Source organism: Schistocerca cancellata, chromosome 4 (genome assembly GCF_023864275.1).
Source record: "Schistocerca cancellata isolate TAMUIC-IGC-003103 chromosome 4, iqSchCanc2.1, whole genome shotgun sequence".
Classification (NCBI taxonomy): Eukaryota; Metazoa; Arthropoda; class Insecta; order Orthoptera; family Acrididae; genus Schistocerca; species Schistocerca cancellata.
The window spans coordinates 471,521,224-471,534,877 of record NC_064629.1 but is presented as its reverse complement, the minus strand read 5'-3'; the positions used below and the strand labels follow the sequence as shown (position 1 = coordinate 471,534,877).

At 44.6% G+C, this 13,654-nt stretch overlaps 2 protein-coding genes across 2 annotated transcripts in view; one reads left to right on the top strand and one right to left on the bottom strand.

Moving 5' to 3' along the window:
- Positions 1-13,654, top strand: part of LOC126184265 (serine/arginine repetitive matrix protein 1-like) — a 334,704-nt gene that overhangs the window by 203,825 nt on the left and 117,225 nt on the right. The window lies entirely within an intron of this gene.
- LOC126183851 (serine/arginine-rich splicing factor 1-like) overlaps positions 1-13,654 on the bottom strand; it is an 86,607-nt gene that overhangs the window by 55,055 nt on the left and 17,898 nt on the right. Inside the window, exons 2-3 of the mRNA XM_049926138.1 lie at positions 10,845-10,899; positions 7,110-7,220 (exon numbers count right to left, since the gene is read on the bottom strand). Coding sequence (XP_049782095.1) covers positions 7,110-7,220; positions 10,845-10,899 — 166 coding nt within the window. The remainder of the gene's footprint in view (positions 1-7,109; positions 7,221-10,844; positions 10,900-13,654) is intronic.

Sequence of the window (13,654 nt, the reverse complement as noted above, 5' to 3'; positions counted from 1 at the left end):
GGGAAGGAGACCAGACAGCGTGGTCATCGGTCTCATCGGATTAGGGAAGGAGTGGGAAGGAAGTCGGCCGTGCCCTTTCAGAGGAACCATCCGAAAACGAGTCGCTCAGCGCGGGTAACTAATATATTACTTTATAAAATTGTTTGCATTTTCTAAACATGTTTAACTAATGGCCGTCATCAGTTTTTAAAATTTCATTAGTCACACAGAGGATTCAATATTGCCTCGATATCATTCATTTCAATTTATTTGGTGCAGGCAATATTCTTAGAAAAATATCTAATGTTACACAATTTTTCTCTGATCCTATGTATTGTTACTTTTAAAATCCCCTTCACTTACTAGATTTAACAGTTACAGATACGTGAACAGTATCCATTATACTGTTTGCTTGCTGAAAATTTTTCTCAAAAGTAATTCAGCCTCTTTTCCGATTTCGTAACTACATAACCGATGTGTGTCAATCGACAATTTTCTTTCTTTCGGTGATCAGATCTTCCTAGCTCTGTCTGAATATGAAAAATTAGTAAGTTCGTCATACAAAATACTTGCCAGCTATCAAAAATAAAAAATCTAGTTCTGTTCTCATGTGGCAAAGAAACTACAATCAGTGACGCCGTAGATACATTTCAGGAATGTAATCACACTGGTCACCGCCTGGAGACATCACGTTAATACCGCGTAACTCCACCTCTAGCCTTGATTACCGCCTCGGATCGGTGAATAAGCGAGTGTTGGGGTTGGGCTGTTCGGGGCAGGAGACCAGACAGCGAGGTCATCGGTCTCATCGGATTGGGGAAGGATGGGGAAGGAAATCGGCCGTGCCCGTTCAAAGGAAACATCCCGGCATTTCCTGGAGCGATTTAGGGAAATCACGGAAAACCTAAACCAGGATGGCAGGACGCGGGATTGAACCGTCATCCTCCCGATTGTGAGTCCATTGTGCTAGCCACCGCGCCACCTCGCTCGGTCGAATAAGAGAGTTTCTTCAGGTATGCCATACCCACGAGTAGCCTCTCACTGATGATTAGATTCCATAAAACTACAAAACTGTGGGAACGCGGACTGCTACGTTGTACACGCTGTTCCAAATAGCCCCAGCCATTTTCCATGAGATTAAGATCGGTTGATTTAGTGAGCCAGTCGAGATGCGATAACGTGCCTGAGTGTTCATCGATCCAGGACCGTATGCTGACATAGCTGTAGTCAACAAACAGATGATGACTATGCAGAAGAGGCAACACTTGGTCAGCGAGAATATTGAAATAAACACCCTGGTAGCCCGAAAGAGTGCGCCCAAATCATGGTACAAAAACACTCCCAAGACATGATAGAACCACCTCCATCCAGAAATGCACCCTTCACATACCGCGGATAAAGCCCCTAAATGGCCGTAGCTGTACTTGACGCCTTGCATCACATGAAAAGCCGCAAAACTATGACTCTTCTGAGCACACTACACGACCCAAGTCAGCTACTGTCCAGTTTCTGTGATGTTTCACCAAATGAAAACATGCAGCTTTGTGCGTCGTTTTGGAGAAATGGCCATTTGCGAAATACCCAACTCTTTCTTACACAAAAAGTTCTTGCGTCGCATTACGTGGCTGCGAATAGTACACCACTCCTTGTAGGCACTTTGAACAGTCCGCGCTCATATGCCAACCAAGCTGACAACTTAATGCACGATGTAGTCATGGGAACATACAAACATCATAGCTTCTTTCCGCTACTATCACGTCTCCACTTTACTCCGTCTATACTGTCCAGTCACACTAATGTGACCACCAGTCAAAAGCCTGAATAACTACTTTCTGCAATGCGGATTGCTGCAATACGCGCAGAAAGAAAGTCAGTGAGGTTCTGGAAGGGATGTGGAGCCATCCCGACTCCAGTGCAATGGCCAGCTGCTCTAGGTTTCCTGACTTGGGAACCATGGTGCGAACAGCCCGACCGAGGTGGTCCCAGTTTGGTGGCAAGGGAGTACGATAAACTCATCCTGGCGCTCTTCCAACCTCGCACGTACACTGAGAGCTGTGTGACACGTTGCATTGTCCTACTGGTAGATGCCATCGTGCCGAGGTAAAACAAACTGCATGCAGGGGCGGACGTGGTACTCAAGGATAAATGCATACTTTTGCTGATCCATCGTGTATTCCAGAATGGCGAGATCACTCAGGAAATCCCACGAAAACATTCTCCAGACCATCACGCTCTCTCTTCCGGCCTAGACCCCTCCTACGATTGTTTCAGGGTGTTTACTCTCAGACGTTCCACACCGGAAACGCAAGAAACGTAATTCATCCGAAAAGGCCACCTTTCGCCAGTCATTGGACGTCCAGTTGCGGTACAGGGTCAAATTCCAGCCCTTGTCGCCAATGAACTAAAGTCAGCATGGGTGCATCAAGCAGGTGCCTTTTGCGGAGGCCCATTAACTACTCAGCAACGTTCGGAGAGCAGTCGATGAGGAGACAATGCTGGTAGCTCCTTGGTTGTTCAAACATTCCACGTCAATTCGCCCGTACATATCACTGCAGTCGTTTTTCAGCCCTGTCATCTGTGGTGCGTGGTTGACCATAGTTACCTCGGCACAGGTTTTGGATAACGCCATTTTACCTTGCACGGCATACTTTAATCACGGCGGCACGTAAACAGTTCACAAACTTAGACGTTTCGGAAATGCTTCCACCCTTGGCCCGAAAGCCAACGTCAAGCCCTTTCAGAAGTCAAAAAAATCAATCCTTTTCTGCATTATAACGATTACACCGTTTTCGGCATATCCCCGATACGCATCATACGAGTACACTCTCAACTGTTAGTGTTGTTCAAATGGTTCAAATGGCTCTCAGCACTATGGGACTTAACTTCTGTGGTCATCAGTCCCCTAGAACTTAAAACTACTTAAACCTAACTAACCTAAGGACATCACACACATCCATGCCCGAGGCAGGATTAAAACCTGCGACCGTAGCGGTCGGTTCCAGACTGTAGCGCTTAGAACCGCTCGGCCACTCCGGCCGGTCGTTAGTGTTGTCACTTGCCGTCTGTGAGTAGTTGTTAGACGTGGAATTCGAACATACGCCATTGGCCATTAAAATTGCTACACCACGAAGATGGCGTGCTACAGACGCGAAATTTAACCGGCAGGAAAAAGATGCTGTGATATGCAAATGATTAGTTTTTCACAGCATTCACACAAGGTTGGCGCCGGTGGCAACACCTGCAACTTGCTGACATGAGGAAAGTTTCCAACCGATTTCTCATTCACTAACAGCAGTTGACCGGCGTTGCCTGGTGAAACGTTGTTGTGATACCTCGTGTAAGGAGGAGAATTGCGTACCATCACGTTTCCGACTTTGATAAAGGTCGGATTGTAGCCTATCGCGATTGCAGTTTACCATATCGCGACATTGCTGCTAGCGTTGGTCGAGATCCAATGACTGTTAGCAGAATATGGGATCGATGGGTTCAGGAGGGTAATACGAAACGTCCTGTTGGATCCCAACGGCCTCGTATCACTAGCTGTCGAGATGACAGGCATCTTATCCGCATGGCTGTAACGGATCATGCAGCCACGTCTCGATCCCTGAGTCAACAGATGGGGACGTTTGCAAGACAACAACCATCTGCACCAACAGTTCGACGACGTTTACAGCAGCATGGACCATCAGCTCAGAGACCATGGCTGCGGTTACCCTTGACGCTGCATCACAGACAGGAGCGCCTGCGATGGTGTACTCAACGACGAACCTGGGTGCACGAGTGGCAAAACGTCATGTTTTCGGATGAATCCAGGTCCTGTTTACAGCATCATGCTGGTCGCATCCGTGTTTGGCGACAACGCGATGAACGCACATTGGAAGCGTGTATTCGTCATCGCCTTATTAGCGTATCACCCGGCGTGATGGTATGGGGTGCCATTGGTTACACGTCTCGGTCACCTCTTGTTCGCATTGACGGCACTTTGAACAGTGGACGTTACATTTCAGATGTGTTACGACCCGCGGCTCTAACCTTTATTCGATCCATGCGAAACCCTACATTTCAGCAGGATAATGCACGACCGCATGTTGCAGGTCCTCTACGGGCATTTCTGGATACAGAAAATGTTCGACTGCTGCCCTGGCCAGCACATTCTTCAGACCTCTCACCAATTGAAATCTTCTGGTCAATGGTGGCCGAGCAACTGGCTCGTCACAATACGCCAGTCACTACCCTTGATGAACTGTGGTATCATGCTGAAGCTGCATGGACAGCTGTACCTGTACACGCCATCCAAGCTCTGTTTGACTCAATGCGCAGGCGTATCAAGGCCGTTATTACGGCCAGAGGTGGTTGTTCTGGGTACTGATTTCTCAGGATCTATGCACCCAAATTGCGTGAAAATGTAATCACATGTCAGTTCTAGTATAATATATTTGTCCAATGAATACCCGTTTATCATCTGCATTTCTTCTTGGTGTAGCAATTTTAATGGCCAGTAGTGTACATATACGTCGTCCGCTTCTCGTGGTCGAGTGGCTAGCGTTGCTGCCTCTGGATCACGCGGTCCTGGGTTCGATTCATACATCTACATAGATACTCTGCAAACCACCGTACAGTGTGCGGCAGAGGGTACCCTGTACCATTACTAGTCATTTCGTTTCCCGTTCCATTCATAAACAGAGCGAGGGAAAAACGATTGTCTGTAAGCCTCCGTATCAGCCCTAATTCCTCGCATCTTATTTTCCTGGTCCTTAAGCGCAATGTATGTTGGCGTCAGTAGAATCCTCTGCTTACTCAACTTCTTCCGAATTTCGTCATTAAACGATGGTGGTTCTTTTCCATCCTTTACCCTCGTACTAGGCACATTGTTCTCCAGACTACGATTTACCGTCTGCTTGAACTTTGCTCATAATCCTCTTACGTCCATCTTACTGGAACTTAGTGGCGTCAGTTCACTCTCTAAGTGAGATGCTAAGAAGTTCTTATCTGGACTATCTAGCAGAAAAACTCTACTAGCCTTCTTAATTGATTTAACTGATTTATTAATTTTCGCAACCATAGTTGCTAATATGACATCGTGATCGCTAATCCCCGTTTCTATAATGACATTGTCAATAAGATTCCGGCATACTTGTAGCTAAAAGGACTCTACATAGGCGGTGGACTGTGTAATTGTGCTGACTCCGTATAACTGATCGGAACGCACACACCGCTTCACTTCCGTGACATACGTCAGCGGAGGATGATCACATGATGGGCACGTAGCAGTTCAACGCCATCTACATTGCTCCAACTCGACCACTCTATACTTCTAAGGGGGTGACTACTACTTTCTCCGGTAGGCTAAATATCATCATTTCCAGAGGATAGGGTTCCCGTTCAGAGGTTTGGGACGATCAATGAAACAGTTGGTAGTTGGCTTATACACTGCCGAGGGCAAGTATACATAATTCGTAATGAGGATCACGATGATAACCTCCTTCGCTCATATTTAATTGTAACTTCCTCCCTAACAGAGGCCGCTGTAACAGGCTATAGAGGTTGCATTTAACCGGCTAAATTCCTGGTGGTGGAAGAGGTTTTAATTATTAATGTTTTCTCGAAAGGAGAGGAGAGATGGTAGCGTAAAATTCTTGGTCATTAGAGCTTATGCAAATTTTATGGCTCAAATCCCAAACTTCTGTGCCCTGTCTAATTGAATCAACGCTTATAACAGTGTTAATTTTCATTCGTTTGCAGAATGCAAACACTACAATCGGAGGCTCGCCCTTTACTATTAAAGATCAGTAAAACTCTGTGCTAGTACTGCGTTTCAACTTTCTCCTTCTTTTCTTTTCAAACTCATAACAATATAAATATAATACCTCCCAACAAAAGATCTCATGATAGTCATACACACTATACAAGCGTGTACTTAACAGCCCACTACATATAGGAGGAGGGACATTGCGCCGAACAGTAACGCGGAATTAAACGTACCTCAAAGTTGAAGTACGCGGGACACAACGATTCTTATGAGGGAAAATATCTAAATTGCGCACAGATTACCCGTGAAATTCTGGCGTATATGGATCAATTGCACTGTCTCGTCCAGCCGTAACGAAATGTAAAGGCTGCACAGGCTTGGGTGATGCTGAGCGAGAAGTCCAGATCTGAAACCATTCACTTTCCACCTTTACAGAAAGCTGAAAGAACATTTGGAGAGGAAAGAGACTTTCCAACGCTGAGGACGTTCACACAGCTGTTCTTGAATGGCTCTTTGACCAAGAGGAGGATTTCTACAGGCGAGATATTGAATTATTGATAGAACTTTGCTATCAGAGATCTGATGACTATGTTGATAAAATAGTGTCTTATATCTGTGTCACTTAGTCCCATTTCACCAAGAGAGGGAGAGAGAGAGAGAGAGAGAGAGAGAGAGAGAGAGAGAGAGAGAGAGATGTTATACATTGTGTGTGGCATTTATGACATAGAACAGTTTCGTTCTAGAGGTACAGAACGACTGTGGGGAACTTGGTGGAGATAGTCGTGAATGATTATCTGCTTCCATTGCTCAGGTCACTCATCAATACTTATGTGCTAACTCTCGTTCCGATGATACCTCCTTCGAATCATGATGGCAGAATAAATTTTCGACACTAATAGTAATGTTGGCCAGCAATGTAAATAGCCTGAATAATTTATAACTCAAGGAAAAACATCAAAAGAAAGTATTAAATGTAGTACGAACAATGACATTATTAAACGGTTTAAGGTGTTTCCCACTTCAGCACAAACTTCTACGCAGTATCTAATGGAGTGAACGGCCTGCTTAGAGCTACCGTAGTCTAATATCCCAAGCTAACATCAGGTTTCAGCTTCCTTCTTCCCTCCACTCCATCCTTACTCATAACAACACAAATAGATCTGTACACTTCACAAGGAGTCATTACAGTCACCCAAGCGATACAAACTTGACATTTCACCCACATTCCGAACAAGACAATGCCAAACCACTTCCGTTAAGGCCTTACCAAGAAACTCCATGCAATTCCATTTTGCTCTTAACCAGTGTTAGTGAGTAAGAGGCTTCCAATTTTTCACTTAATTGTAACAAACAACATACTGCATTAGTTCCCTTAACTTACCGCAGGGCTGCCCATCTTCATCATTTTCTCGTGCCCTTCGTTGAAATTTTTCGTCGGTCAGAAGCTCTCCATAAAACTCAGCATCTTGTGTCCTTTCCGGCACTCCGTTTCCTGTGTGAAGAGTGGTGCCTAATTAGTATCACCCAACTGCTGACAGAGGCTAAAGTAAGAAAGAGTCTGACAGCTGTATTGTCAAGGAGTCTAAAACAAGAGAAACAGTTTTTTTCTTACTTTAGAAGCTTTCAGAGAAAGAAATTATGCAAATACTGATGAAAAGCATAGTTCAATTAAAACAAGGTATTTTATCAAACATCAAATACACAACACATTAAGCGAAAACAGCGGAACAACCGCAAACAAGCAACTATTTTTTTATTGTTCTATCGTAGATCTGCCGCATTGATCACTAACATGAAGTACGACATTTTCCTATGCTTACTGTGGGTTCGCAAAGAAGATATGTCGGTTATGGTGTTCATGTTCCGCCACTTAGCACTGTGTGACCTTTGGCTTATTGTGTCTCTGCAGTCCTCAGGTTAAATAAGCTTCGTTTTCAGAAAAAATGCCTAATGCAAATTTCAGAGTGCATCCGATTATCAGGCGCGAAATTCACAATAACACATTAATTTACCAAGGAAATTAACCAAACAGTCGTATGTTTTCAGAAGCTGTTATTTTACCTACACGCCCAGTTTCGTTATCTCATTAATGTCATCTTCAGGCTACTATTCACACCAAGTCCAGAGAATCATGCACATTAATGCCAGCATAACTGGAGCCTCAATACATGGATTCAGTGATTTTTTTGTGGAATGTGTACATCGAGGACTTGAGAAGATATGCAGAAACTGGTCGTGTAAACAAAATAACAACTTCTGAAAACATACTGCTATCTTGTGAATTTCCTTGGTAAATATCTGACCGGCCGCTGTCCCGTATGTAACACATTAAGTTCCTTCATATGTCCATTTTCCTCCAGGAAAGCAGTGCCATACACCAAGCTCAAATATTAATACGTTATAAAGTAACGATCTCTTCGGATACCTTCGATGTCACCTCACATTTTACGCGAGCAGTCGCCTCAACCGCTTCGGCTATCCCTACACGATTTCCTTCCAACCCAAATTCTCAACTTGTCACACACTACACATGTGCCATCCACCATCCATTATCGTCATCGCCCGCAGCTTTACTCGATTCCCGCCCGAATTCGGACGTAGTGTGCATCCGCCCTCAAGTTATCGTTACCGTCAAGGAGCATATATATTATTATATATGTCTGTTCTGTCGGACATATCTGAACTGCTTTTTCACCCCACCGCAACCACTTTGATAGGTATGTGGTTTTTATTCCCTCAGCGGTTCTTACTCCACAGAGGTTCTTTCCCGACTGTAAGTGGTATGTGCACCAAGATTGGTTTAAATCGGTCCCGTGGTTTAGTAGGAGATGTGGAACATACATACAATCATATATACTGTACATACGAGGACGTGCTGAAAAGTAATGCCTACGAATTTTTCATGTGAAAACTCTTAGAGCTTTTTAAACAAAACAAACGTTATTAACATTCACCATGTTCATTCTTCATATCTACGTATTTATTTCTCTATACAGTCATCCTGACGACGAACATATTTCTCCCAGCGAGAGACCAGTTTGTTGATACCGCCACTGTAGAATGTTGACTTCGCTGACGGAGCCACAATCTTACCTCTGCTTGACTGTTTCATCACGGTCAAAGTGAAGCTCTTGAAGGTGCTCTTCAAGTTTTAGAAATAGATGAAAATCTAATGGGGCCAAGTCAGAACTGTACGGAGGATAATCGATGACACAGAACACAAGATGTGGAGCTGTAGCAGGTGTCGCAGTGTTCGTGTCTTGTCTCGCATAGGATTGTCATGCTAAAGAATAGGATACTCCATGTGTGGACGGCCTCTTCATATTCGAAACTCGATTACAGCACGCTGCGTCTCGCGCACCAACGTAGCTACGTTTCACACCACCATGTTACGCGCTACAATTCGGAGCCCTCTAGCGGACTGCAAATACGTATACATGAAGAACAGATGTGTATAGTGTTAATAACGTATGTTTTATTTAAAAAGCTTTAAGAGCCCTCACATAAAAGATTCAGGGGAATTATATTTCAGCACGCCCTTGTACGTATATACATACATTTATTTTTATTAAATGGATGGATTATTTGACAGTAACTTCGTTTTCAGCTTATAACTCTTTGAAATGTCTATTTAACGCATCAAACTCTACATTCGTCTTACTGTTTGTAGAGGACCAGCCGGAAAGGGAATAAAATTAATTCAGCGCTCAAGTTTGTAGCCTACATCCATTAGATCAGCGTGTGTGATACTACATCTGAATTGTAAGTATAAAACACACACACAAACTTGTCACTCTTCTTTCCCATGAACGCGTATCTTACTTCTCCACGATTGATTACATCAGTCATTCTTCAAGACGTCATACGTCTCGCATAGCGACATTAGTGACATGCACTATCTGAGCACTTCTATATAGTGCGTAACTGGTCACTACATGTAACTAGAGGTGGACTCGCAAGTACAAAAATATAAAACCAGGGAATATTGCGTTGTCAGAAAAGAAGCAGTAACAGTAGAAAGGGACGGTCGGGAGAGCTCACTGACCTCGAACGTGTACTATTCATTGAATGTCACCTGAGTAACAAGTCCATCAGGGACATTTCAGACCTTCTTAAGCTGCCCAGGTCGACTGTTGGGGGAACAGGTGCTGTCGATCATTGCCGAGGGTAGTAGGAAAAATCGCAGAAAATCAGCGGAAAGAATGACTCGTGAGTTCAAAAGTGTTACCAACAGTCCAGTGACAGTGTGTAGGAGGATACTAGGAAGGCGGTACAATGGTCGAGCACCTCCTCGCAATGCTAAGCGAAGCTTGAGGCGGTGTAAAGGGTGACGCCACTGGACAGTGGATGACTGGAAAGAGCTATTTCGAGTGATGAACCATGCTACACCTTCTGGCTGTTAGATGGAAGAGTTTGGGTTTGCCGAATTCCTGGAGGACGTTACCTGCCATCATGTGTAGTGTCAACAGTGATGTAGGGAGGAGGTGGTGTTACAGTAGGGGTGTGTTTTAAATGGTTAAGGCGTGGTTCCGTTACTGCGCTTATGAAAGCTATAAATCCAGGGATATGATCACATTTTATATCATTGCGTACTGCGTACAGTAGAGGAACAGTGCGCAGGCACTGATTGTTTGTATCAATATGACAATGCACCCTGTAATAAAGCAGCATCTGTGAGGTATTCGTTTGTGGACAACAACATTCCAGAAATAGACTAGCCCGTTCAGAGTCCCGACCTAAACCCAATGAAACACCTTTGGGATGAGTTGTAATGTGAATTTCGCTTCACACCCCAGTGTCAAACATCACTACCTTCTCTGGCTTCGGCTCTTGAAGAATAATGTGCTGCCATTCCTGCACAGATATTCAGATACCTCATTGAAAGTGTGCCCAGCACAGTTCAAGCTGTCATGAAGGCGAACGACGGACACACTCCATATTAACGTCCAATAATAGGTGTCTGGATTTGTTTGATCAGATAGTGTGTTCATAATTGTACCGATATATAGCGCATAAAATTCGTTGCGAGTTGGTAAAAACTAGACGCTGCGATTTTCATGTTGGCAACAATGGTGATATTGTGATCTATTTGACCAGTAATTCTAATTTATATTACCTGACTTTGTTTCTGCAACCAGGGAAGAACTGGTCGAAGTGTCTTCGCAGGTCGCCTGGAACATAGAGCAACATCTTTGAGAAAAGATTCAGAAAAATAAATTTCGTACATCGATCATTTATCTTGGATGAAATTTCAGGAGTGCACTGATTGTGATTAATTCTGCATTCTTAGTTACTTCTAGATTTAAAATAGGAAGGTGTGATTGTCCGTATTGCAGGTTTTGTTTATTTGTAACGCCATACAAACTCCTTTGTCTCTCTCTCTCTCTCTCTCTCTCTCTCTCTCTCTCTCTCTCACACACAGATGTATATCTCACCAGTTCTCTCGGTCAGTCTCTCTCTTCCTCCCCCCCCACCCCAATCTCTCTCTCTCTCTCTCTCTCTCTCTCTCTCTCAAACACACACACACACACACACACACACACACACACACACACAGAGAGAGAGAGAGAGAGAGAGAGAGAGAGAGAGAGAGAGAGAGATTGGGGGGGGGGGGGGAGGAAGAGAGAGACTGACCGAGAGAATTGGTGAGATATACATCTACAGTAGATCGCCACGAAAAGTATTTAGAGAGCCACATATTGACAAAGTAAGTACATTGTCTTGAAACAGATCCGACTACCCTGGGTCACGAACATTTTCTTGAAATGGGCGCCGCTTTGTGACATACGCTGTTCGTCTCTGCCGGTTGCGTCGTTCGGTATATGGGCCATCCTGGCTTTCACTCATTCATAGAGACTACCGATTGCTAATACCACGCTCTTCGTTCTTCTTCCTTCTTCTTTCTCGTCGGCCTCATGAGAAGGATTCGCGCCAAAGTACCTTATTCCAGATTCGTTGGCGATATCTGCCTGACAAGAATGTGAAAGGGAGGAGGAAACGAAATGAAACTTGACGGGTTGAGAGGGTATGTGATGGTACTTCAGTGATTACGATATCCAGGCAATTTATAAAGAACTTGGCAGTATGAGCTCATTTACCAGTATGACGTTGCGCCCCCTCTGCACTGGATGGATGCACTGATTCGACTGGGAAAGGTATCACAGAGCCGTTGTATCCTTTCCTGTGGCAAGATTGCCCGCAACTGTTCTAACTGGTCCTTGACATCCTGGATACTGGTATTAGAAGGAAGTCGACGTCTGAGCTGGTCCCATGCTTGCGGCAGATCTGGAGATCTTGCTGGCCACGGGAGTAAGTCTAACTCGACATCACACATACAGTTCATAGAGACACGTTCCTTGCGTTGAAGGGCATTGTCCCGTTAGAAAATGGTACCGTGGTGATATCCTGTGAGAGGTAACACATGAGGATACAGGGTGTTCGTGACACCTGCTGTGCCGTCAGAGCTCCCAGTCACTACCACCCATGACCTGAAGTCAACCCAATGGTTCCCCACACCTTGACACCAGGAGTAACACCGCTGTGCCCCTCCAACACAATATAAGAATGGGATCTGTCTCCAAGTCGCTGCCATACTCAGCGACGATGGCCACCCGCGGTAGCGCAGAATCGCGATTCATCGCTGAAAACAATGCGACGCTATTCATTGGCTTCCCGGTCACGATAACACCTCAAACGCAGCCATTTGTGTTGTGTTAGCGACAGCCTAAGTGTGGGATGGTAATTCCCTACTCCGGCTGCTGGTAGCCTCTGACCGATGATGCAGAATGACACAAAATGTTCCATGGACTGCATTACTTGTTGTCGAATGGCAGACGTCAAGTGGTTGCGATGTGCTTTGTGCATAATACAGCGATCCTTCCTTGTGGTGGTCGGATGTGGTCGACCGGAAACCTTGTTGCGAGTAGGCTGGTTTTCATGTACCCATGCTGTTCTGCATCGGGCCACTGTCATACACAAATGTCTCACAAGTCTGAGTACTGAACGATTCGGCCAGCCGACCTATGGAGACCTACAATGAGGCATCTTTTAAACTTTGTCAGGTGTTGATAACGCTGTCTCACACGAGTACATGGCATCTCGGTGTCCTTCATAGTGATCACTCAACAACTGACTCTCCCAGCCCCATGACACACCCTAACAGCCCTGGTAACAACACTAAATACGAACAATACTAACGTACTCTGGCGCTCATTCTACTTGTCACAAAGAATTGCCCCTATAATCGTTTACGCACCAGCCAACGGTGTGTATGTGTAAGAAATTAAATTGACATTTGACTATGTTTTCTGGCTGCTTCGCTTTTTTTGTAAGGCCGTCTATTTGCATTTTCTAGGTCTGATCATTATATAAGCACCTCCCGCCCACCTCCCCTGCTTTCCCAGTACGGTCAACCTCATAGGGAACATAATGTGTAAAAAGAGGTGTCACTACGGGCAAATTGAGAATTTTGTACGTGAAGCTACAACTTACTGTTTATTAGAAGTATCATTTCCTAGTCCACTGCAGTTGGACAACTTGAATTATCATTAGATGGTAATCTATTTCTTACAACGCTACTAACTATATAGCAATTCCCATATCTCACACAGTAACGGCTGTCCGTACCCACAAAAAGAGAAAAGTTCATGTTCCATGTGATACAGGTCGCGTTTTCTCCAGGTGCCCCAATATAGTGAACGCCACTCCTAACTATAGAGCTCCTTACCTATCAGGAGCGCAACACAGCTACAAGAGGGGCTCCTCACTGAATCTTCTACGTTGGGCTACTTCCACTGTGTTTCTGATTTCCCCAGGGAATCTTCATCATATTTTCTTCAGTTTATGATTTTGTTCATAGCTATAGTTCAGCAGTTGCAGAATATTTCCACAAAGATAAAAAGTGAACCAAATAAAGGTTTTTTTGTT